The sequence below is a fragment of the Mytilus edulis genome, chromosome 3, assembly GCF_963676685.1.
Source record: "Mytilus edulis chromosome 3, xbMytEdul2.2, whole genome shotgun sequence".
Lineage (NCBI taxonomy): Eukaryota > Metazoa > Mollusca > Bivalvia > Mytilida > Mytilidae > Mytilus > Mytilus edulis.
In genome coordinates, this window is record NC_092346.1 from 78,111,974 (window position 1) to 78,139,861 (window position 27,888).

Genomic DNA, 27,888 nt, shown 5'->3' on the forward strand with positions numbered 1-27,888 from the left:
GATGACCGACATGGCTGAAAATAGTACATAGGGTAAAATGGCTGCAGTTTTTGGCTCATATCTCTGAAACCAAAGCATTTAGAGCAAATCTGACGAGGATAAAAATTTTCATTAGGTCAACATCTATCAGCCCTGAAATTTTCAGACCAATCAGGTAGAAATAAACTGTAAACAGCAATAATGTTCAGCAAAGGACGATCTACGTAACAAATAAGTCAACATGACCAAAATGGGCAGTTGACCCCTTTAAGGAGTTATTGCCCTTTATAGTCAATTTTTAACAATTTTCATAATTTTTGTAAATTTTTACAAAACATTTTCCACTGTAACTACTGGGCAAGTTCATTATAGATAGAGATAATTGTAAGCAGCAAGATTGTTCAGTAAAGTAAGATCTACAAACACATCACCATCACCAAAACACAATTTTGTCATGAAACCATCTGTGTCCTTTGTTTAATATGCACATAGACCAAGGTGAGCGACACAGGCGCTTTAAAGCCTCTAGTTTAAGTTTTAAAATTTATCATTGGAACCAAATTGGAATTTATTTACATGTGTAAAAGCTTAACATGGTCTGTAAATGTCATTTCCTTGACAATTAAGTGTACACATCCCGTTATTTCAGTATGTTTCGTAATTATGATCAATCACTAGGTTCCAAAATTTCAATCAGATCTCATGCATCCATATGACATGCCAAGTTAATTAACAGATACTTAACAATTTTGTGGCATCACACTATAAACATTTGAAGTCCACTTGTTGGAGTTCCTATCAGTATAATACTTCCATGGTATAACATAAAAACAAACTTTAAAGATCATTTGAAAAAGACTTAACACATCAGATGGATGCAACAGAAGTACATCCAACAAAAACACAGGGTGGACTGGGCTAGGTAGTTCTTTTTTTTTGTCAGAAATATAAGTAAAGAGACTGGAATGCATTTTAAAACTACATTTATATGATATGGACGGCCTTGTGCACAATTATGAACGAATTCTTAATTGGTACATGTTATATTTAAAGGTTAATATAAAATTAAGATTTGGTGTGATTGTCAAATTGACACAACTCTCAACCAGAGGCTGAGATCAAGTTGGTACCTATACAGTCTTACAGTCAGACAGATAGATAAGTTATCAGTCAGTGGACTTACTTAAATAAGTGATTTTCTAAATCACTGATTTAAGTAACATTATTTCCATAAAGGTTGGAAGTTAGATTTGTCTTTCTTTATTAATAATCACCTATTTAAGTAGTACAAATTAATCACTAGAAGAAGTGATTTAATTTTACTGTAGCTTTAAATATAGAATACTAATGATCCAGGGACTAATTATGTTTCTTAACTTATCAGAACCAACATCTGTGTTGTCTATAATGACCAGGTCATTTCAGGTGATGACCTTGTACTGAATCTAGGATAATGACATAAAAATCACTTGTTTAAGTATCAGACCTCAATTTCCTTCCCAAAAATCACTTCTTTAAGTATCATTCTTTTAATAATCCCTACTAATTTCAACACCCCCGAACAATGAGATTTTTATCGCGAACAGTAGAATTTTATTACATAATCTGAAAGATGAAACCTTGAACTTCACAGGAAAAATACTCCCACTGCTGGGAAAAATCTTTTAAGAAAGTATCAGTTCATTATGTAAAGCCATTATTATAGCATTTTTTCAACTAAAATAGAATTTTCAGCTAAATGATAGCATCAAAGGCAGAAACCTTTCTACTTAAAAGAAGCAAAAAGTTTATTTTTTTTTAAATTTTACTAATTAAAAGATATTATTTAAACCTATGTGTTTAAAATTTGGAAAAAAATACAAAATTCCAATTTGTGACAAAGCCACGATTTTGCTACTCAAATAAGTGATTTAAAAATCACCTATTTCAGTAAGTCCCCTGACTGGTTATATGTGGGACTAGTCTACAGTATAAATGTATCTAACCTAATAATGATTTCCTATGATGTAACCAAAGATTTTGTTTGAACCTAGGCTACACACTTTAAGTCAATTGGCTGTAACTACTCATAATCACTTTACTTGAGGTTATTGTATATTGAATTATTTCAGACACAAAAGACAGTTGTAAGGTTGTTCTTGTTGGCAAAGATACTCAAAACAATGAAAAATTGAAGACAACACTTCAGGTAAAGTCGTAATATACAAGTTAAGGGGGTTCGCGGGTCTAAATCATTTATATAGGATTTCTCTATATTTTTCTATAAATGAACTTTATCTTATACTTAATAGAAAAATAAAATAAAAAAGTGGGGTCACCGTTCATTTGCGCTCACAATCTGCCTTCGAAAGAAGCATACATTTTTGTAAAGGTGTGTTTTTTCTGTTGAAGTAATAGGAGAAATAAAAAAAAGAAATTTATTACAGAAATCGCTATTATTTTACAATAATTTAGTTTAAGTACCGCTTATATGGAAATTATATTAAAAAAGATGGGTCACCGATGATTTGAAAAAGATATTTCAATTTTAGATCCAAAAAAGGGCATTTTCCACCAAAGGGAGATAATTTGGAACTTTTTCAATGATGTATACATTTTGAAAGTCATCTGGGGCCAACACGAATTGATTGTTTTGAATGATTTTGTACCATATGATAAAGAAACAACAACAAAAGGAAATAAATAAAATTTGTAATGAAAAACAAATGTTTGATTTTTTTCTGAAATTATTATACCCTCGAGCCTCCTTAAACATGTTCAAATATTATAATAATATATGGCTATATATTGGTATGTACAACAGTAAAGAAGATATTTTGTGCAACCAAGTTTACTTTTAAATTTTGAATGTTGATCACAACCAGTTTGCGAGTTTGCTTATAATATTGTGCACCCGTATAGAAAAGTATAAACATGAAAATCAACTTTCAATGAATTGGAATAACACAGCAACAGAGTACAGTCCTCAAATTCTTTCCTATGAGCCTGTTATAAACATTTATTGGAAAATATGGCCATATGAATATTAATTGCTACCTTTCTTAAATTGGAAAATTGTAAGTTATTTACATTTAATCTGTGTGATAATAATTTATTTTAATTTGATTTTATTTTTCATATTCCAGGAATTGAAAATTACCTTTGTAAACTCTGAAGATGGACTGGATTGTGTTCAGGATGCCTCAGAATGGGATACAGCATTTGTCCTGGAAAACTTTGAAGGCCATGTATTCCATAAATTGCATAAAGCAGAGACCTGGATAGTAGGCCCACCTATCATATTTCAGTGTGCTATTGATAAAAAAGTAATATAATTCACTTATTAGCATTAAGTTTGTACCTAAAAATTCCACTTCTGAAAGTTTGAAAGCTTTTTCTAGTGTTAAACAGCTATGTTAAGAATTTTCATTCATCAATGACATTTTACATGTACACAAATGACATGTTTGTAACTTTTGCTTAAATTCAATGCATTGAACTGTTCAAAAATATGCAGATTTTTCTATAAGTTCATTCCCCTGAATAATATATTTTGATATGTAATTTTTTTATTACAAATCATTGTAAAGGTTCCACATTAATTGAAAAATCTATAAGTAATTAAATGCACTTTAAGTTTGAGTTAAAAGATCAATTTAGAATACACCCTAACATAACAGGCAATAAAAAACCTGTGTTACAGGTAAAAAAAATACCAAGTTATAGAATGATTGAAGGGGTGCAGTTGTCTCAGCCAACAGTGATTATCATACCTTAACCACATTTTCATTGTTAACATGCTAATTGATGATAAGGTTAAGTTTTGCAGTTTAAACATTAAATAGACAACCAAATATAAAACAAATGATTTTAAACCAACTTGTCTTCTTAGATACTTTTTTTTCATTTGAACTGACCTGCTAATGTCACTGCAATTAATTTTCATGATTTCTTCCATTGTCTTAAGTATTTGTATAAGGAAAGATCCAAGTTTCAAATATTCTTCACAACTTATAGTCACATTATTTTACGTGTACTTATAATTTTAGTGAAAATAAATCACTCACAAAATATTAATTGGTAAACATTACTTCAAAAGGTTGACATACAATACAGTCTTCAATAACATAATAATTATCTTTCCAGCCAATACCACAGCACACAAGACCATTATTTTGTACAGCTATGCAGGGAGTTATTGTTTGCTTTACTGGTTTTAGTAAAAGAGAAGAAGTGGTTAGTGCAATTAGAATCAGAACTTTCACTTTGCTCCATGAGATTAGCTTGCGATCAAACTTTGGTTGTGTTCACCCTATCCATTTTGTTGACTGTTTTAGTTTTATCCTATCAAACCATTATTGAATGTGTCAAACTCTGAAGAGATCACATGTTTTAATATGAGGCAGGCATTACCTGTGAATGGGGACGAAGTCTATGATTTTTTTTAAATCAACAATGTTTAAAAAGCAAAACGGAAATACCGTAACGTTTCCGATTTTGATTCTGCTGTTAGGGATTTTAGTTGTGACGTTATTTAAGTTATGACGTCATATTCAATGTAAACAGAGAAACGCTGTCATCAGGTAACGTTTTTGTGATAACAAAAATTTTTTTTAAATGAATTAGTATTAGTTCCTTTCTTAGACTGATAAATATACATTTTATTCAAAGTCTCATGTAAACAAGACTGGAAACGGAAGTCGATTTCTGCGCAGATCTGGAAATTCAAAACCGTGACAAAAAAAAAATTGAACGATTTTGAGTCCATTAGTACAATGAAAAATTTGGGATATTTTCCTGATTTTTTTTTTTTAATTTTTTTTTAAATTTTCTTCTGTAACAGTGGACTTCCTCCCCATATTAATTTATTGATTGGTCTTGTACATAGAAGAAAACAAAGTCATATTTGTTATCTGATTTTAATCAAGTATGTATGAATGTATCATTGAAGCAGTTAATGAGTTGATTAAAACATAGTTTTGACCACTTTTATTGATAATGTTGTAATATGCTTTATTTTTATATAGAGTCCTTTGGCTGACCTAATTCATCATATGGGTGGAAGTGTAAGAAAAGATATATCACCAAAAGTAACCCATCTGGTAGCTAATTGTATTGATGGTTTCAAATATAGGGTATGTAAATAGTTTTACCAAAAGGCTCAAGTTTTTTTTGTGAGAATTATATCTCATAAATTATAGGACAGGCTGATAATATTTTAATATGAATTCTTAAAAGCATGTAGACTGATTTTATTAATGTTACCAACAGTTCAAATTTCATGAAACTCATACATTGTGCTAAAACCAAAACTGGAAAACCGATTGCATTTTGGATTTTAGTTGCTTATTGTTCTAGAATTATGTCCCATTATATTATAACTTTCAAAATTCTAAATATTTTTGTTTCCACTCTTAGGTTCGTCTCATGCAAATTTTATGAAACTCTTGCAATGCTAAGAACCACAACATGCAGACATAGTGGGGATTTGTGTAGTGAGTCACTCACTGTTCTAGAGAAATGATGCCCCTTTTGAACTTTCAAAATTGCAAAGCCTGAAAGAGGGGGTGGGAAGTTCATGTCCTCGCAAACCATTCTTCTCTTATTTTTGATTTGTTTGTAAAACTCATTATTTAAATTCATCATTCTTTAATTCTTTCAGTTTGCTGTTGGTTATGGTACTCCAATAATGGATGCTAAGTGGATTTATAGAGTGTGGGAAGAAAGAAACACATTGGGTGTAAAAGCTACAGATGAGAAAATGGTATCATATAACATAAATTGCAAAATTCATTATGATCTATTGTCTTATTGGCTCTTGCATCACAAAATATAAGATATATACAAAAATCTAGATCCAGTTAGGGCTGCTCCATTTGAAAATTCCTGGTACCAAGGGATGGCACTTTCAGAAAGGGGTAACCATTTAAAGAGGCAAATTTAGAATTTATTTCATTACCACTGTACTTCACATCCACCAATAAAAGAGATTTCAAAGTGTGTTCCCTGTATCAAAAGATTTTTTTTGATGGAACAGCTTTTATGAATCAAAATCAGAATATGTGGACTATTTTGGGCTAAATTACTCAAAAGAAGTCTGAAAACCGAAATTTGCTACAGGAAGTTTTGAATGGAATTAAATTATCAGCGGCCATTGTGACAGAAATGAACAAAAACTGGAAATCAAAAGTATGGTAGAAAGATAACAATCAAATATTTATAGTCTATTACTTAAGTCATCATAATAATGGTTCAGTTTTTTATGATTTTATAAATATTAAAAGAAAACCTATGTACAACAGTATTTTTTATATTCTTCTGACAAGGACATTCAAAGAGCTGTTCAAATATTGGCAATAAAAAAAAGATATCAATGAGCCATTAATAAAAGCTTTAAAGAACTGAATGAAAGAGGAGGAATGACAAACAACTGTCGGCAAAAACATGAATATGAAATGAGAGATATTGAAATTACTATGTTTTGAGTAAAAAACTAATCTTAGTGTTGTAAATTTTTTTTACAGATGCAGCATAGAATGCCACCATTTTATAAGTGTTGTTTGTGTTTTTATGGCTTTTCTGATGAAGAAAAAAAACACATGGAAGAATTAACTATTGAAAATGGTAATGGTTAATTAAGTTCTGTTTGGAGACAACTTTAATAAACTATGATATAAAATTTTAACGATATTGTTATATAAGTAGCATTGCATTTGAATTGTTAATATTAAGGATTTAAAAGGAGGTTGGCAAAAAACTTACCACAATTTTCATTAGAGAGCACTCATGCCATAAGCACTAGGTATTGCTTTTTAAAAACTTATGTTAAAACACATCACCAAAAGACCAAAAAAAAAAATTCAAAACAAGTAACCAAATTGATGTTCATCTCACAAGACTTGATAGCAGCTGTAGAAATGTCAATAGATATTTTACAATGCATATGTCAGAATGGATAGCATACAATACAACTTTAATGATTTTAAAGTAATATCAAGCTTTTAAATTTTTAGGTGGGACATTTGCAGCAGTTGGAGATGATGAGTGTTCACATTTGGTTTATGATGATCAACAGGTCAAAGATATTCCTGTCAACTTGTTAGATAACACCAATTTTTATATTGTTAGAGGGGAGGTAAGATTTTGAACCAATCATGACTTATTCCAAGCTAACAAACATCAGATGTGACAGCGTGATTGTCAGCTGATGTTCCAGTAAAGTTCCTTATGAGTGAATATTATGATATCTGTTTGTACTTATAGCATTTGTCTGTAAGCACTTAACAATTACAACTATTCTTACCAGTGACTAGGTTTCAATAAGTTCTTACACACTTCAACATCTTTTATTTTATATGCACATTTGATATTTATATTTCAGTGGTTTTGGGGAAGTATTCAGATGGAAGCATGTGCTGATGAGACATTGTATGAATATCATCAGAAAATAGATTTCAATGGCGTGAATGGCAATATATTCTTGCCTGGCAGAAATATGTCTGGATCCAAATCTCGTAAGAGAAAGAGATTGAAAGAGAATATTGCTCAATTGGCAGCTGATGGAGAGTATGACTCCCCATTTAAGAGAAGATCAACTGATAGAGTTTCCATGAGTCCGAATTCCTTCTTAGATGCTTCAAATACACCAGACAAATCGGATGTCTTTTCAGGTGGGTCATTTCAAACTTCTTTCATTCACTGAACAATTCAGTTATCAAATATATATTTAATACCTTCTGAATTTTATTTAGATTTAATGATGTCACATGAAAATCGCCAATGGAAAGAGTGGGGTTGGGGACATTTTGCTATGACAAAGCAATCATATATAATTATACATGCTTTGTGTTAATTTTAAGAATAAATCTACTAGCTTCATATTCTGTGGAAAATCGCTAAAGACTTTTGTCAAATCTGTATTAAAAAAACTAAATATTTTTTTAATTAGAATCCATAGAAAGTTACAAGGAAAAAATTCCAAAGATGTCCCCAAGACTTCAGGTTGTTACAGAATTATTACAGACAGAGAAAAATTATGTAGGAATTCTACACACTGTTATAAACGTAAGTCTCACTCTAATGTGTTTTTTAACCGGATTTTTGTTACAAAAATGTCAGTTATTGATTTGGGGATGTACGGCGGGCGGGCGGGAGCGCGGCAATCAAGTGTTGTACGTGCATTAACTCATGAACCGTTCAACCAAAGCTTTTAAAATTTTAATATGTTGTTACTGACAACTAAATGAAGGTCAAGTCAAATAATGGCGATTTTGACTTTTACTGTTCAGGAGTTATGGTTCTTGAAAGATTGAAAAATGGAGTTTCCAGTCGTGTCCATGCATTTACGCATGAACTGTTCTACCAAAGCTTCCCAAATTTTAATATGTTGTTTCCGATGGCAAAATGGAGGTCAAGTTTAATAATGACGATTTTGACTTTTACGGTTCAGGAGTTATGGTTCTTGAAAGATTGAAAAATGGAGTTTCCAATCGTGTCTGTGCATTTACGCATGAACTGTTCTACCAAAGCTTCCCAAATTTTAATGTATTGGTACTGATGACAAAATGGAGGTCAAGTTCAATAATGACGATTTTGACTTTTACCGTTCAGGAGTTATGGTTCTTGAAAGATTGAAAAATGGTGTTTCCAGTCGTGTCCGTGCATTTTCTCATAAACCATTCAACCAAAGCTTTTGAATTTTTTATATGTTGTTACTGATGACAAAATAGAGGTCAAGTTCAATAATGACGATTTTGACTTTTACGGTTCAGGAGTTATGGTTCTTGAAAGATCGTAAAATAGTGTTTCCATTCACGTTGTTGCATTTACTAATGAACCAATCAATCTAAGCTTTTCAAATTTTAATATGTTGATACTGACTACAAAATGGAGGTCAAATTTGATATTGACGATATTCACTTTCAGCATTCATCAGTTATGGTTCTTATGATATTGCCAGGACACAAATAAATGTTAATAAATCCGGTTTGCTGTCATTGTGACAGCCTCTTGTTTGTTTATAGAATTAAAAAGATGGGATAAACATTGAAATTGTAACCCAACAACAAATAATAAGACCCACCAAAAATCTAGTATCAAACTTAAAAAACATGATCACAACATGGCAGGTTATATATATGTACTTAACAACCATTTCATAAAGGTGAGTTCTAACAGAAGTTTACCCATCCAATGTGCATATACAAATATAAGTCATGTGTACATTATTTTAAGACAACCAACATTTATGTGAATTCAGACTTTAAAACCATAACAGGAGATATTGCATAAACAAACATGTGTATAATTAGTTGTACAATATGCTCTAATAATGATTGTGTACCTGTTTCAGAAAACATAAAATAACGATTTATGGAATACAAAAGCTTAAAATGGATTGATTTTAATGAGCTAAAATTTCAAATATGTTAGGAATTCACCATGCTACCTTGGATTCTAAGACCATTTTGTAACCTGGAAGTTTCAACTGGATTATAAATTACTAAGGAATCTAGATTTACAGTATGAGGTTTCTTGGGACTATTAAATAGTATTAAAATCATTAAACTTGAATTTCATAGAAAAAATAGGCACACAATTCAAATTTTTTTTTATACCATTCTGAAAATGGCTTATTGATTGTATTCTATTTATAATTTGTAGACATTTAAAACAGAAATTGAAAAATCTAATCAATATAATGGTGCAATATTAGGAGCACAAGAGGTCAAGCTGATTTTTGGCAATATTCCTCCTATATATGAAGTTCATTGTAAGATTCGAGACAGCTTATCACAGATAGTTGACAATTGGAATGAAGAAGTTTCTGTTGGTGATATTTTTATTGAGCATGTAAGTATGTTATTTTTAAAGTATTTATATTTTGGGGGTCTTCTCTTACATTTTAGCTGACCTGACATAACGGGACACCTATTCTCATTACTTTGAGTCTGGCGTCTGCCGTCATATTTAAACTTTTTTGTTTTAAGTCTTTTTTCCTGAAACTACTGAGCTATATTTGAATCAAAGTAGGCTGCAATTATCATTGAGGTATTATCCTTGTTTAAAAAAGATGTGTCTGTGGTTTTGGCTTGCCAACCAACATGGCTGACATGATAACAATAAAACATAAGGTGAAATGCAAGACTGTAATAGATAGAGAGAAACTTAAGTTAGCAAAAATTATCATCAGGATAAAATCTACAAAGAACAAGGTGTAATGTTTAATGAAGATTTAACTTCTTTCTTAAAGTTTCCATTTTTGTCTCTTTTAAAGTTGAGATTGAAAATTAAAAAAACAATAATTTCTAATGCATGAAATCAATGAGTGAATTTCTGACATCAAAAAAATTACCCTTCTACACATTTTTCTGAAAATGTATAAGTTTTGTCTATGTGAACAAATATGAATATTACACCACAACAGCTGTGCTCATGATTCATTTTACAATGTAATTACATGTATTTACTTTTATTACAGGCAGAAGCTTTGATGAAGGCTTATCCTCCATTTGTGAACTTTTTTGAACAAACCAAAGAAACAATAGCAAAATCAGATAAAACCAATCCTAGATTCCATGCTTTTCTTAAAGTAAGTATTGCATTTTATAATAGTAGAAATTATTTTACATGTCACTTTTTTTTGTAAATGGATTGGTTAGATGGTACCTTTATCCTAAGAATAACTACATTAAATATTCATTTTGAGTGAACCTTTACAATAAGTTTAGTGTAGACATGACCACATGTACGAAAAAATTCATTTGTTAAGTAAGATATAAAAACAATATATGGTATGATTGAAAATGAGATTATTCCAAAGTGAATATAAGTATAGGTCACTGTTTATCAAAACATTGTGCAAAACCCATTATTATTCTGGCAGCAATAAAAGACCCTGAAATGATAAAGCATGACAAAATAAATTAATCCACAGTAAGTTTGGCCATCACATTTTGTATGACAGGGCACCCATACCTTGCAAACACATCATCTAGTTGTATAAAGCTGATGCAAATTTATAATTGTTTTAGGTGTGTTTATCTAAGCCTGAATGTGGTAGACAGAGTCTGACAGAATTATTAATTAGACCAGTACAAAGGTTACCAAGTGTATCTTTGTTATTAAACGGTAAGTTGTATACTGTGTTTAGATCAAATAAAATTTACAGTTTCCAGAGGTTATTTCTCACTTTCCTGAGACTGAGAGTAACTTGATTTAAGAATTAATTCATGGCATTGGTAGATTTGTTTTAATTTAAACGTGGGTTTTACCCCTCACCTTAGATTTGTTTTCATTTAACCATTGGTTGGTTGTTTATGTTTTATTATTTTATCCAGAGTGACAAGTTTTAATAGCAGTACAGACCTTGTTTTTACGCCCCATTTATGGGCATTTGGTTTCCAGTCAGTGCGATTGTTAGTTTGTCAGTCCTATTGTCAGTCTGTCCATGCTTTAGGTTTAAATTTTTGGTTTTTCATGTTTAAAGATTTTGGTCAAGGTAGTTTTTGATGAAGTTAAAATCCAATCAACTTGCAACTTAGTGCACATGTTCCCTATGATATGATCTTTCTAATTTTAATGCCAAATTAGAGTTATGACCCCTATTTCACAGTCCACCGAACATAGAAAAACAGAATTGACTTTTAATATACAAGAAGTCATTTCTATTTGATTTGCAGTTGAATAAGCCTTATCTGCATTTCCTTGCAATGGATATGTCTATATCAGTAAATGCAATAAACCTTTCCTCTTTGACTTTAACAGTCGAAATGTTATGCAGTTTTTGCTTTACTTTGACATAATTAGTGATACTGTGAAGCAATCCATGCCTTTTTAGAATGTTGAACTTGTAAGATTTTATGTTAAATGAGTTGCTGACTGTTTTATTACAGATATTTTGAAGCATACAACAAAGGATAATCCAGATTATACAAAAGTAGAAAAGGCACTTCAAGTGGCAAAAGAAGTAATGACGTGAGTAGTCTTAATACACAAAAGTAGAAAAGGCACTTCAAGTGGCAAAAGAAGTAATGATGTGAGTAGTCTTAATACACAAAAGTAGAAAAGGCACTTCAAGTGGCAAAAGAAGTAATGATGTGAGTAGTCTTTATACACAAAAGTAGAAAAGGCACTTCAAGTGGCAAAAGAAGTAATGACGTGAGTAGTCTTAATACACAAAAGTAGAAAAGGCACTTCAAGTGGCAAAAGAAGTAATGACGTGAGTAGTCTTAATACACAAAAATAGAAAAGGCACTTCAAGTGGCAAAAGAAGTAATGACGTGAGTAGTCTTAATACACAAAAGTAGAAAAGGCACTTCAAGTGGCAAAAGAAGTAATGACGTGAGTAGTCTTAATACACAAAAGTAGAAAAGGCACTTCAAGTGGCAAAAGAAGTAATGATGTGAGTAGTCTTAATACACAAAAGTAGAAAAGGCACTTCAAGTGGCAAAAGAAGTAATGAAGTGAGTAGTCTTTATACACAAAAGTAGAAAAGGCACTTCAAGTGGCAAAAGAAGTAATGACGTGAGTAGTCTTAATACACAAAAGTAGAAAAGGCACTTCAAGTGGCAAAAGAAGTAATGACGTGAGTAGTCTTAATACACAAAAATAGAAAAGGCACTTCAAGTGGCAAAAGAAGTAATGACGTGAGTAGTCTTAATACACAAAAGTAGAAAAGGCACTTCAAGTGGCAAAAGAAGTAATGACGTGAGTAGTCTTAATACACAAAAGTAGAAAAGGCACTTCAAGTGGCAAAAGAAGTAATGATGTGAGTAGTCTTAATACACAAAAGTAGAAAAGGCACTTCAAGTGGCAAAAGAAGTAATGACGTGAGTAGTCTCTTAACCCTTTCACCGATTGCTGCCCAGACAGAAGCTACTCTGAGACGATGGCTTCCCTGGCTACTATTGCTCAAGTGGGAGATCTTCATAATAAATGTCAATAAAAACTTGTTTGTAGTTATTTGTGTATTTATTTCATTCACTAACACCATGTTCACAGTTTTATTCATGTTTTGATAATTTTTTCCTCATAAAATATTCAAATTTTCAAATTTTCGGCATTATCTAGGTGAAATTCTCAAAATTCTGCTCTTTGACCCCAAATCGTAATTTTTTAACTCAAAACGGCAAACTTTTGAAAATTTTTATGAGGCTGTACAAATTCCTCACACTGAACGATGTCCATTCCAAGTGTTTTGTACATAAAACGACATTTTATGTCAAAAAAGTATACTAGTTTGGCTTCAATTCTTCCATATTCTTTCAAAAAAAATGTTCCCTCATTTCAAATTCTCGTAAATTCCGTAAATTTCGTCTGATTTTGACACGGTTTTCAACAAACGGAAGCCCTATGTTTACACTTTCATCCGGGTATTCATCAAAGAAAGATAACTCATGTTTGCACTGTTTTGAGCGGGAAACATAAAAGATGTATTCCGATCCCGGTAAAACGGGACTCATCGTCAGTTGTCTGAAGCGTGAATCCCGGTAAACCGGGACTCATCGGCGAAAGGGTTAATACACAAAAGTAGAAAAGGCACTTCAAGTGGCAAAAGAAGTAATGATGTGAGTAGTCTTAATACACAAAAGTAGAAAAGGCACTTCAAGTGGCAAAAGAAGTAATGACGTGAGTAGTCTTAATACACAAAAGTAGAAAAGGCACTTCAAGTGGCAAAAGAAGTAATGACGTGAGTAGTCTTTTAATACACAAAAGTAGAAAAGGCACTTCAAGTGGCAAAAGAAGTAATGACTTGAGTAGGCCTTGTACACATTCATGTTAAAGAAAAATTGCAATCATGCCATCAAACATTGATAAATGTATTTGGTATGAAATATAAAAGTAGTGGTATTTGTATAACAAGAGAGAAAATATGACATGGTGCTATCCTATAGATATTCAATCATTCAAAATGTGAATTGAGAATAAAAAATGAATTTTTTTTGTCATTTCAAATTTTCATTCTTAAATTTACCATTTAAAGTATGCATATCATCAACTGCCAATAATACTGCACAATTTAATAGTTGGGTATCTACAACAGCCAATTATAATTTCATATATAGAATGGTAATATGAAAAGTCATGAATAATGCCAATATAAAGGTGTATTCATAGGAATCCCAACCACCAATAACATTGCAAATTTGTTAAATGGATGCCATATTTTGTTTTACTGTCAAATAGTAGTAAGTAGATATAAGAAGATGTGGTATGAATGCCAATGAAAGAACTCTACATCCAAGTTACAATTTGTAAACGTAAATCATTATAGGTCAAAGGACGGTCTTCTTTACGGAGCCTTGGCTTACACCAAACAGAAAGCTAATAAGGCCCCAAAAAATGACTAGTGTAAAACTATTCAAACAAAAAACAGTCTAATCTATATATAAAAAAGGAAAAAAAATGCAAGTTTTAATTATTTTAAAATTGATCTTGTCATATTGTTAGGGCTATTCCAGAAAAAAATGTATGGGGGGGGGGGGGGGGGGTTGGAAGGCACATTATATTAATAATACATGGGTGATGGGTATCAGAGCAACTTTTCACACTATAATGCACTATAATTCTCAATTACAATTGTCTGGGAGGCGGGTGCTGACAAAAACTGCCTTCCAACCTAACCCCCCCCCCCCCCCCCCCCCCTACATTTTTTTCTGGATTAGCCCTTATCAAATGTATCTCTGATTAAACAGTAATAGATTTTTTTCTAATTTAATCTTTAATTTTTTCTAGGCATATAAATGAAGACAAGAGGAAAACAGAGAACCAGGTTGTGATGTTTGATATAATGAATGATATTGATAATTGTCCTGTAAGTATAATTGTATATAATAATAAAAAAACATTTGATGTATAAAGCCAGGTTATTTTAGACTAATTGTTCTTAACATGGAATGTACACAACAATGAAAGAAAAAAATACAACTGAATTAACCAGTAATAAAAAGATTATACCCTCATTAGTTATACATGCCAATGTATGGGTAGGGGCAATAATGCCACCACCTCTGTCTATCCAAATATCTGTCTTTTTCTAAATGTTCTTAACATGGAATTTACACAACAATGAAAAAAAATACAACTAAATTAACCAGTTATAAAAAGATTATACCCTCATTAGTTATACATATATGCTACTCTAGGGGTAGGGGCAATAATGCCATCACCTTCTATGTCTGTCCAAATATCTGTCTTGAAACAAAAATTATGTCACACATTTCTTTGGTACTATTTTACACAATTACTTCATATCTTGTATTCTTGTAAGCAACTTCACAGTGATGAATTGTAATGCATGAGCCATTTTCAAATCTTAACTGACACATTTTTCCTGTTTATTCATACTTTGAATTTCAGGTGCAATATTGTTTTATATCAATGCTATTTTATGTCTCCCCAACAATATCTGGTGATATATTGATATTGTCTAATCAGAACTGTCACTCTATTACTAAAGTGTCAATTAAAAATCAAATAAATGTTAGCAAACCTTTTGTTTTATAGAACAATAACATGCTGTTAATGACCACATTTCAAGCCCAAATAAATTTCCTATGCTGAATATGGACTTAACTATTTTTACTTTTATATTATTTGAAAGCAACAAATGACACTCACCTTCTTTGAAAGACTCACATGTAAGATAATTTTGATTGACTGTTTCTGTTATATAGGCTACACTACTGTCATCACACAGAAAATTTGTATCCAAGATAGACGTGATAGAATTATCAGATGAGTTATGTGGAAAAGGGATTCCTATGTCTTTATTCCTGTTTACAGACAGTGTAGAGGTTTGTCTATTACTTGTGTTTCTAAGAAGTTCACTGTATGTTAACATAATTTTGTGCTTTTTTAAAAGGTTGTACCTAACACTACAGGGAGATAACTCTGTAATATCAGCTAAACGTTTTAATTATGTTGCGTTGTGAAGGCAATATAAAGCTTCTCAATGATCAAAATTAGTGTTTGTCAAACTGCTATATAACCAGTGTATTTTTTCTGATAAAACGTTTGGTTCAAATTTTTTCAATTTTTCATATTTTTGTTAAAGGGTCAAAGTAAATACTTTGTAAAAGTTTTATGAAAATTAAACGAGCCAAATTAATTTTAGTGAAAGTGTTGGGTACCACCTTAAAAAATTGTTGGTTTGACTAAAAATGAATTTTCAAGAACTTTATATTGTTAGCTTCATCATGTTAATGAAAATCAATCTACAGAAGTAAAGGTTTAATTGCCTTTTATTACTCAACCCATTAACATCTGATATAATTACCTATGTGGGAAAATAGTGTAACATTTATATAGAATCTAAACAGTATGTGATATATTGTTGTGATAAACTATTTCAAAAACTAACTTTTCAATGAGATTATAAACTATTTCAAAAACTAACTTTTCAATGAGATTATAAACTATTTCAAAAACTAACTTTTCAATGAGATTATAAACTATTTCAAAAACTAACTTTTCAATGAGATTATAAACTATTTCAAAAACTTACTTTTCAATGAGATTATAAACTATTTCAAAAACTAACTTTTCAATGAGATTATTTAAGAGAGGTCCCATACATTGTAATGCAACTCAGGCTTTCTTTATGTCATTTGAACTCTGTCTTATTGGCAATTATACCACATCTTATATATATTTCTCTGGCCACTGGACATTGAAATTACAGTTTTATGTGTGAAAAAGGTTTTGGATTAGTTTGAAATGAAATTATAACATATTTTCACATTGATAAACATTTTAGATGTGCAAACGGCGGTCGAAATATTCCACTAGCATGAAAAGTCCAGCCACTCACAAAACACCTCAGAAGCCCTTCAAACATTTAGTGATGATACCATTACCGACAATAAAACGGGTGTTAGATTGTAATGAAACTGAAGGTAAGTCTTCAAACATTTAGTGTTGATAACGTTACCCACAATAAAACGGGTGTTAGATTGTAATGAAACTGAAGGTAAGTCTTCAAACATTTAGTGTTGATAACGTTACCGACAATAAAACGGGTGTTAGATTGTAATGAAACTGAAGGTAAGTCTTCAAACATTTAGTGTTGATAACGTTACCGACAATAAAACGGGTGTTAGATTGTAATGAAACTGAAGGTAAGTCTTCAAACATTTAGTGTTGATAACATTACCCACAATAAAACGGGTGTTAGATTGTAATGAAACTGAAGGTAAGTCTTCAAACATTTAGTGTTGATAACGTTACCCACAATAAAACGGGTGTTAGATTGTAATGAAACTGAAGGTAAGTCTTCAAACATTTAGTGTTGATACCATTACCGACAATAAAACGGGTGTTAGATTGTAATGAAACTGAAGGTAAGTCTTCAAACATTTAGTGTTGATAACGTTACCGACAATAAAACGGGTGTTAGATTGTAATGAAACTGAAGGTAAGTCTTCAAACATTTAGTGTTGATAACGTTACTCACAATAAAACGGGTGTTAGATTGTAATGAAACTGAAGGTAAGTCTTCAAACATTTAGTGTTGATAACGTTACCCACAATAAAACGGGTGTTAGATTGTAATGAAACTGAAGGTAAGTCTTCAAACATTTAGTGATGATACCATTACCGACAATAAAACGGGTGTTAGATTGTAATGAAACTGAAGGTAAGTCTTCAAACATTTAGTGTTGATAACGTTACCCACAATAAAACGGGTGTTAGATTGTAATGAAACTGAAGGTAAGTCTTCAAACATTTAGTGTTGATAACGTTACCGACAATAAAACGGGTGTTAGATTGTAATGAAACTGAAGGTAAGTCTTCAAACATTTAGTGTTGATAACGTTACCGACAATAAAACGGGTGTTAGATTGTAATGAAACTGAAGGTAAGTCTTCAAACATTTAGTGTTGATAACGTTACCCACAATAAAACGGGTGTTAGATTGTAATGAAACTGAAGGTAAGTCTTCAAACATTTAGTGTTGATACCATTACCGACAATAAAACGGGTGTTAGATTGTAATGAAACTGAAGGTAAGTCTTCAAACATTTAGTGTTGATAACGTTACCCACAATAAAACGGGTGTTAGATTGTAATGAAACTGAAGGTAAGTCTTCAAACATTTAGTGTTGATAACGTTACCCACAATAAAACGGGTGTTAGATTGTAATGAAACTGAAGGTAAGTCTTCAAACATTTAGTGTTGATAACGTTACCCACAATAAAACGGGTGTTAGATTGTAATGAAACTGAAGGTAAGTCTTCAAACATTTAGTGTTGATACCATTACCGACAATAAAACGGGTGTTAGATTGTAATGAAACTGAAGGTAAGTCTTCAAACATTTAGTGTTGATAACGTTACCCACAATAAAACGGGTGTTAGATTGTAATGAAACTGAAGGTAAGTCTTCAAACATTTAGTGTTGATAACGTTACTCACAATAAAACGGGTGTTAGATTGTAATGAAACTGAAGGTAAGTCTTCAAACATTTAGTGTTGATAACGTTACCCACAATAAAACGGGTGTTAGATTGTAATGAAACTGAAGGTAAGTCTTCAAACATTTAGTGTTGATAACGTTACCCACAATAAAACGGGTGTTAGATTGTAATGAAACTGAAGGTAAGTCTTCAAACATTTAGTGTTGATAACATTACCCACAATAAAACGGGTGTTAGATTGTAATGAAACTGAAGGTAAGTCTTCAAACATTTAGTGTTGATAACGTTACCCACAATAAAACGGGTGTTAGATTGTAATGAAACTGAAGGTAAGTCTTCAAACATTTAGTGTTGATAACGTTACCCACAATAAAACGGGTGTTAGATTGTAATGAAACTGAAGGTAAGTCTTCAAACATTTAGTGTTGATAACGTTACTCACAATAAAACGGGTGTTAGATTGTAATGAAACTGAAGGTAAGTCTTCAAACATTTAGTGTTGATAACGTTACTCACAATAAAACGGGTGTTAGATTGTAATGAAACTGAAGGTAAGTCTTCAAACATTTAGTGTTGATAACGTTACCCACAATAAAACGGGTGTTAGATTGTAATGAAACTGAAGGTAAGTCTTCAAACATTTAGTGTTGATAACGTTACCCACAATAAAACGGGTGTTAGATTGTAATGAAACTGAAGGTAAGTCTTCAAACATTTAGTGTTGATAACGTTACTCACAATAAAACGGGTGTTAGATTGTAATGAAACTGAAGGTAAGTCTTCAAACATTTAGTGTTGATAACGTTACTCACAATAAAACGGGTGTTAGATTGTAATGAAACTGAAGGTAAGTCTTCAAACATTTAGTGTTGATAACGTTACCCACAATAAAACGGGTGTTAGATTGTAATGAAACTGAAGGTAAGTCTTCAAACATTTAGTGACTATTCCATTACCCTCATAGTGTTTCTTACAGAAGGATTGGGGAGGTTGTTAACCCTTTTTTTATAAAATATTTGGTCGCCATGATCAATTCTGTGATTCATCTTTTAATTAGACCATTTAGAGTTATTTCCCTGTCATGGAAATCATTTTAATGCCAGGCTGACATTTTATTGAATTTCCTAATTTTGTTTGAACATTTTTTAACCTACTTAGTACAAATCAGGTCATTATTGAATCGAATATGGAAAACAGTGATTTGTACTCCTACTTATTTTGAAAATTATACCATTTTAACCTGGCATTAAGCAAGATGTTATATTAGGTTTTAATTTTTGACAATCTTCATTCTACTGTTATCTAAATCAAATTAAAATTAGAATGACTGATATAGTTGTGACACTGGATTTCAATATTTTTTCCATTGTTTGCACTGAATATTTAATTTCTAGCTGATTACCAAATATTTAACATTACTTGCTTGTCTTCCCTTGTTCTGGATAAATTCATCCACTTTGATAAAATCTCTTATTTTACTATCCATACTTTAAAACGATGTTGTTTTTAAGTATGGATATATATTGCTGTATAGATGAAATAGATTTATTGCAGAGTGTTACCTTGTTGAAAAGAAAAAATATATAATTTGTTAAGATTATCTATCATAAATAATTCATTTATTATAATTATTACATTTGACATGTGCTTATTTCCTTTTCATGCAAAGAAATAAACACATACTGACCAACTTTTGAAACATGAAACAAATATTTTCTTGTATAATCCTTCAGATTATAGTTAACATTGTTTTTACAGATTGTCGGAATGCTTTTGGATTGATCTGTAAAAGTACTTTAGATACGAAGGGAACAAGCAGTAAATTATATAGTTTTATGGTCGACAGTGAAGAAACAACAAAGAAAGAATTTGTTACCAGTGTTGGGAAGAGTATTGTCAATTTGAACTGCGTATCAGACTATGTATGTTTAATTTAAATGGTCATTAGTGTCCACTAATAAACAATGACAGTGAACATATGACATTAGGAGATCTTAGACACTTTAGAAATCCTGTTTTGTGTCATATTTTCATCTAACATCCTTTAATGCAAGAGAGAATTTAGAGATAGTTTAAATTTCGTGATCATATTCAAAGAGAAATGTGAAGGTTTTGGGATTTAACTGACTGTGACATTTAAATTATGTTGAATCTTTCCTATGTAGCAACTTTGAATGAATTGTTCTTTAAAATATATGGTTAGACAAATCACTCCCATTTTGATACAGATTCAATTGATACAGTGATGAAACATTTTTTTTTTTTGCCTGTTCACATTCATTTAACCATAAGCTGCATATTTCTACTGAGAAATGGTATGAAGGATTTGTCAAGGATAAGTGATAATATTAGGGCTTAATGAAAAAGTGACAAATAACCTGATGAAATGCAGACACACACAAGGTTGATATTGCCCTACACCACTATTTCAGGCCTAAATTAAAATATTGTTTGTTTGCCCTTTTCCGATCCTATGTTTTGAAACAGGGTAGGTAGGTAGGTAAAATATTTTATTTTTCTTTCCCAAAAAATAACTTAGCTCGGTACATTTTTTGTCATGGGTAGGCAGGTAGGTATAATATTTTATACATAGATACAAAGTCTGCATGATGTCATTTTTGTCTGTATTTGCTTTTGTTTAAGTATGCTTTTGCTAATAAGTTTCTAGGACTATTAGTATAATAGTCCTAAGTTTTGAAAAAAAAATATCATGTAGAATGTGAAGTTAATTCATATGCACTACAACTTTTTTTCAAATTTCAAAATATAGGGTTATGCGGCATATTTTAAACGTTTACATACCTGGGATTTTTAAGAATTTTAACTTGCACTAATAGTACTCTGTACCTTGAAGGCTTACTTCAAGGTTCAAACCTAAAGTTTTTCTGTAAGCAGGTAAGTAATAACTTTGTTCTGGTAAAATATGTCCGGGCATAAATACATTGTACATTACTAGTAGAAAAAGTATCTAGAGTGTTTAAATTTTTGTGTGTGCCTGTGTTTCCAATAAAAATGCTTCAAGACTTGAAACTCAATTGTCACGTATTTTACACCACATTTATAAATGATTTGTATGGAAAAACTTGGCGATTTTACTGCCAAATATTCTCCCCTTTACAGACCTTTGGTTCATGTCAGATATAAATCAGAATATATCAATGCTGGTTGAAGGCATCATTAACATAATCATCCTAATCTACAGACCACCAAAGGCCATCCCTACATAGGATACAAAGTCTGTTTACAAAATATTTTGTACACACGTTGATAATTTAGTATTGGACGAACTTTTTTTGAATGAACCCTGCTCTTCATGTATAAAGACACAGAGTAACGTTCGTTAAATCATGATTTCAAAGCTGTCAACATCGATTTCAAACAAATGCTTTGAAACTCCAAATGCAAGTGTTCATTCATGTCAAACGCTCATGTGATACCAAACGGACTAGACCTTATACAGGAAAGATAAAACCTGAGAATTCCGGTAAAAAAGTTTTGAGCGGGAAATACAAATATAAGATTTTTGGTAGGAACAAAAAATGAAATAAAATAAAATCTTGCTGGTAAACATAAATAAAAGATTTTCAGGCGGAACGAATTTATAGGGTCGGTCGGTAAAGGACAAACAAACAATATTTTAATTTAAGCCTCAGACAAGATTTTTTTTCTAGCTGTATTTAGACAACAATACTGATTAGTTTTCCTATTATTCTATGCCAGGTTTAATTGACACAACTGCTTTTCAATGAATAGCATCAAAAGAAAAATGTTAGTAACAACAAAGGAATCCCATGTTAAAACATTCCCAGTTCTATTTTTCCTTTTCAGTTTTAAATTATTCCTCAGATTTGTAGGTTTGTCTAGACAGACATATTAATGCTTATTTGGAAGTTTGTGTATACTCTGTAATAAGAATGATTTGCATTTGTTTTCAGGATAGTCTCGTTATTTCTGTAGAGGGTAAAGACTTGCAGATAAGTACCAGTGAAGTAGAAAGAAAAACCCATACACTAAGCAGAGCAGCTAGGTATTGTTATCAAACTGTATTGTCACATGTACTAATATACTTGAAAAATGTTTGGTCTTGCCTGCTATGAAAGTAGCAGAGGGTTGACAATCTGTAGACAATGGCATACAATTATCTGTCTATTATTATTTTTTAAATCAAGAAAATATTATATAAACTCATTTCCTTTAATTTACTCATCTACTGTATCATAAGTAAATTCTGTTGATTCAAATGTTTATCATCAAATAGCTTCTGTATAAAGTGATAGGCAGGTAAATTACATTTTGAAGATAAGCTTGATTGAGAAGTTGCAAGTATTTATCAAACAAAAATGCAGTGGATCTTTTTTTAACACCAGGGTATGACCTACCATTAGACTGTCAGATGTTGACTCCAACTATGTAGGCCTGTAATACAATATCTATAACTTATGTCTCTGTGACACCTGAAGGAAGCAGCTGATTAAGTCATTTACATAGTTAAACAATTGCTCTAAAAAAATGAGTGTACTATATAAATAAATTTCATCATGCTTTATTCTGGATATCTCTGCCAATTAAATCTGGCTGTTATGATGTATCCAAGAGTACTGAACGTGATGTTAAACACTATCAATTATCTTGCTTAAAAGAATTATAATTTATAGTATACAATATATATACAGACTTTGATTACTATTTTAGGTTAGGGAAGAGGGTCAGTAGAGCATTCTCATTCAACAAGACACCCAAGCTGAAGAGAGCTGTATCTAGTATTTCTCATGTATTTAGTCCAGGAGGTGTGCCCCCTTCACCTGGTGGAGACCTAAGGGGGAAGAGATTAGCCAGTTGTATAGATCTTACAGTAAGTTTATAGTTCATGAAGAAGGTCAAAAGATTTTTTTATTTAATTCATATACATCCTTTTTAAGAATCTCTCTCAGATGACTGTTTTAAAAAAAACCAATATAATTCCCTCTGTGTTATATTTGGTACATCAGCTTTTATAAGGTTACATAAATTAGTGGGCCCTTATGTTAAGCTTTACATCAAACAATAATAATTTTGGTACACAATTAATGGAAAGCATTTATATCCCAAGGTCCTTCACTTTTATAATCTCAGTTTTGTGTTCGAAAAATTATATAAGGTTAAAAAAAATGACAAGGGTATGAGTTAGATTTAATATTTACTGTCATCTCTCTTCAAGCTCTGATCAAAATGACTAAAACCTCCTGTAAATAAAAATTCTATTTTTGAGTACCAGATTCCTAACTTTACAATTATAAATACATATTTGATGTTCTTTGTTTATTTTTCAGGAAGTGTCACCAACATTATCAACATTATCAAGTTATCCCAGCACAATGACTCTTTATGAAGATCCAGACTCTGTTAGCTTAGATTGTTACTCTTTGAAGGATTCTAATGACTAACATATATATCAAAAATTCCATACCATGTGATATTTTTATACTAATATTTATGCTTCTTGTACCTTCTGGATATAGGGCAGGTAGTCATTATATCTTTTATCTACTCTATCAGACATATATTCTTAATTTACTTGAAATGCAACAGACATATATTTTAATTGAAAGAGTCCAAAAAAAAAGGCTAAAAATTATTTGTGATTGCTTTCAATTGGGCTAACATAATATGCTTTTGTCATGTATGTCACAAATATGTCAACACAAAATCTATCGTTTACTTGGCGAACTGGGCAGAATGACTTCATATTAAGTATAGTTAAGCAAATCCATTTATTAAAGGGGTTTCTAATATATGTTGAAGTTTGTCAATGTGAAATATATATATATATATATAAATTGAACACACATTGTTGTATATGTTCTATTATATTTCTTGATCAGATTGATTTTGAGAAGTTTCCATAGCAGGATGTTCTTTCAACCTATGGCAAAACTTGTCAATGTAAAATCTTCTACAGTTTGAATTGATTCCTTTGGAATGGAGATAAACCTGATACATTTGCTTTTTCACACTTAAAGAATTTTACAGATATACTACTTTTCATAGGAGCTGTTTTTCAAATTTAGAGCTAAGTGTTTTGTGTTAAGAAACCGGCACATTTTGAAGCATAATACATTATCAAACAACCTACAGCTGTGCTAAAGAAGTAATGTTATGTTGCTTATCATTCCTCCATAAAGTTAACAGAGTAAAAGGAAAATGAGTCATAATACATGTATGACAAATGAACAAAACAATATATATATTAAGTGCTGGATTCACTGAAACATTCCAACAATTTATGAAACAAAGCATTATTGAAGAGTATAACACATATTCTATCTATTTCCATCTCTTGTCTTTTGTATCTAAAGCATTATTGAAGATTATAACACATATTCTATCTATTTCCATCTCTTGTCTTTTGTATCTAAAGCTTTACATTCTACTCCTTTCTTTTATTATGTTTAATTTCAATGGTGCTATGTCAAGAAATGTTTTACTTGAGTGTATTATTAGTTGGATACTAATTTTTGTGGATTTTAGGAGCCACATGAGAACCTTCAATTTAGATGATGAATTAAGTTAAAATTTTCTAATGTCTTGTATGCAGACTTTTGTAAAACGGTTAAACCATGCAATAAGATATCTCAAAAATACAAGTTGTCCTTAATCCACAAAAATTGGTACATACGAAAATAAGTGAATCCACAGTAACTCTTTATGACAAACTTACTAACAAACAACTTACAAACAAATGTGCCATACATTGCCAGAAAAATGTTTTTTTTAAGAAATGTTAAATTAATCTTATTATTCAAAGCCACCTTATGAATGATAATAATAAAAAAGGTAAATGAAAACTTACCCTTCAGTTATCTTACACTATTATTTGTAAACATCTGTAGTTCCCCTTTATCCAGTCAGTAACCATGAATATAAGCATAATTGACTGTAAAATAATCTTCAAGAACACATAAATGTCAATTGTGTCTACTGACCACCAATTCACAATTTTAAGAATGACAATCTATTTGTTTTTAAATTATAAAAAAAATGTGTTCTGTTATTTAAAACCTTTCAGTATTAAATTTTTAACATGTTAAAAGTTGGAGCATTACTTATTTTTGATTAAACAGCCGGTTTCAGAATTCAACTATTTCGCTAGACTAAAACCATCAAAATTTTCTAAATCCTTGTAAGAGTTATTGTCCCCTTGTGTTAGTTTGAGTGTTTTAAGTAAGCATTTCCAAATAAAGACACGATTTATGTTTCTCCACATACATGTATGAGAAACAATTGCTTTTTCACATGTGAAGTTTTGCACAGATAGACAAAACAGTCATATAAAACAACTCATAATTACCAAATGATTACTGTCCCTTTTTACTTGCATAGGAGAAAAAGAACAAGAAATACAAATTTGTGTCAAAAATAATTTTTAACCCCTACAATTCAGTGTTTTCTATCTGAGATATATTATACAGCAAAGACAAGTTACTTCTTAGGTTATAACCAGACCTTAGTTACTGTGATATGAATTTGAAGATATAAGTTGTTCTTTGAAATGTTTTATTCACATTTGAATCTGTTCCTCAATTGATATTATTTATACATATCCATTTTGTTTTTATTTAATGTGTAAGATATTGTAAATAAGCATTTTAGTTAAAACACTCTGTAATTGATAATAAGGTTGTCAAATGTAATTTTTATTCAAAGTAAACCATTTCACCTTCTTAATTTTCATTTTTTAATATGGTAGGTATTTGAAAATAGTAAATGTTTGCTTTGTAATTTCAATTAAATGTAATTTAAAATAAATCAGTTTTAATAATGAAAATAGGCAATTCACTTTTTACATGATCAATAAAATGTCAAATTTCAAATGAATTTCCATTTAAATATCATTATTATAATATATGATTTGTACAAGGAAAGGAATACACTGTCCTGTTTTTAATTTAATGGTTATATTATTTATGTAAAACAAGTAATTTGAAAGAAAAAATGGATTGCAAAAGCTGATAAGTCATTTTATGTGGTAAACTTTTGCATGCATGAAAATACAAAACAAAAAAATCAGTGTGTAAATTTTATATCATTTTATAATCGTGTATGTATTGAATATTCGGTTGTGAACCAGAGAAATTAGTGCTTAGAAAGTAAACAAATTTAAAAATAGACATCAAGTGTTGTTTTCAATGTTATTATATAGCCAGCAATATGATCATTTGACACCTGTCAATAGTGGATGTAATAGAGTTTACTGTCTGCACATCTATCATCAAATCACATTTCAACATTAGAAAACATTACCCATTTTCCTTTTACCAAAGAAATATCAAAAGTTATAACCTCAGTCAATAAGTATTTTCAAATATTACTTTCTCTCATAAAAATAAGGAGATTTAGTATAATTGCCAAGGAGACAACTATCCACAAAAGTTCAACTGAAAGGGGGCATTAAGGATTACCCTGGTCGGTCATAGAAAGTAACAAGTCCTGTATCCAGAAAAATACAAGAAGGTGGCCATAGGATGTCTTGCTTGTAAATTGCAAAATCATACCTTGCATATTGTTTTCTTGGAAACTAAATCACATTTATTTCTGTATTTTGTCATTAGAGATAGCTTGGAGTATGAAGTCTTCTCATTGTTCAAAAATGTTTTATAACATTTGCAGCAAAGTTAAATTAGATAGTGGAAATGGCTAATTTACCATTTCTGTACTTTTTACGGGGACATACCTCAAGAAAGGTGAACGTGACACCATCCAAAATAGATATTGAACTGTGTTTGGTGGTTATAGGAATTGTCTTTAATTTCATACTATTTGGTTGATGCAAACTAAAGTAATAAATTGGAAACCAATTTTGATCAATTTTGGTCATACGTTCAATTGATCTCTTTATTGGTGAATTTGTATGATGCCCCTTGCTTCATCAAACAACCAGTTATTGATTATTCATATCTTGTTCAGAGTCGTGATTCTTGTCCTTGATCTCATTCATGGTTATTGACAGGGCCTTTGGTAGCTGACTATGCTGTATGGTCTTTGTTAATTGTTGAAGGCTGTACGGTGACCTATAGTTGTTAATTGCTGTGTCATTTGGTCTCTTGTAGTGGCTTGTCTCGTAGACAATCATGCCACATCTTCATATTTTCTATATGTATATAGAATCAATGTCAAGCAGAGGATTCACCTGACCTTGATATCATTAAATGATTCAGTGATCAAAGCGAAGTCATCGCTGTTAATTCTGTTTCTCTAATACATAACTGAAAGGTGAATTTAATTTGGTATTTAGAATGATTTTTGAGGTGTGTATAACTATCTGACTTGGACCTCATTTTCATGATTCATTTGTCATCGTAAAATTGCCGTGAGTGCGTTCGCTTCACACAAGTACTACATCAACTATATTTGATTTTGTGTGTAGACTGAATGTAACCTTGGTGTATGGTTGTTTTGCAGTGTTCATCTGACGATTAGCTCATTGGCAATTTTTTACTTATCATGAATAGGTATGTTTCTTAAATAAAACTAG

General features: G+C 31.0%; 1 protein-coding gene across 1 annotated transcript in view; it reads left to right on the plus strand.

Annotated features, from left to right (window-relative positions):
* LOC139517505 (protein ECT2-like) overlaps positions 1 to 26,524 on the plus strand; it is a 33,134-nt gene extending 6,610 nt beyond the window's left edge. The window contains exons 2-21 of the mRNA XM_071308659.1: positions 2,091 to 2,167; positions 3,105 to 3,284; positions 4,105 to 4,194; positions 4,986 to 5,093; positions 5,621 to 5,722; positions 6,483 to 6,582; positions 6,972 to 7,093; positions 7,340 to 7,628; positions 7,907 to 8,022; positions 9,622 to 9,810; positions 10,439 to 10,549; positions 10,992 to 11,088; positions 11,853 to 11,934; positions 14,695 to 14,773; positions 15,636 to 15,755; positions 16,718 to 16,856; positions 20,136 to 20,299; positions 22,313 to 22,404; positions 23,070 to 23,229; positions 23,687 to 26,524. Coding sequence (XP_071164760.1) covers positions 2,091 to 2,167; positions 3,105 to 3,284; positions 4,105 to 4,194; positions 4,986 to 5,093; positions 5,621 to 5,722; positions 6,483 to 6,582; positions 6,972 to 7,093; positions 7,340 to 7,628; positions 7,907 to 8,022; positions 9,622 to 9,810; positions 10,439 to 10,549; positions 10,992 to 11,088; positions 11,853 to 11,934; positions 14,695 to 14,773; positions 15,636 to 15,755; positions 16,718 to 16,856; positions 20,136 to 20,299; positions 22,313 to 22,404; positions 23,070 to 23,229; positions 23,687 to 23,800 — 2,531 coding nt within the window. The 3' untranslated portion in view covers positions 23,801 to 26,524. The remainder of the gene's footprint in view (positions 1 to 2,090; positions 2,168 to 3,104; positions 3,285 to 4,104; positions 4,195 to 4,985; positions 5,094 to 5,620; positions 5,723 to 6,482; positions 6,583 to 6,971; positions 7,094 to 7,339; positions 7,629 to 7,906; positions 8,023 to 9,621; positions 9,811 to 10,438; positions 10,550 to 10,991; positions 11,089 to 11,852; positions 11,935 to 14,694; positions 14,774 to 15,635; positions 15,756 to 16,717; positions 16,857 to 20,135; positions 20,300 to 22,312; positions 22,405 to 23,069; positions 23,230 to 23,686) is intronic.
* The last annotated feature ends 1,364 nt before the right edge of the window (positions 26,525 to 27,888 follow it).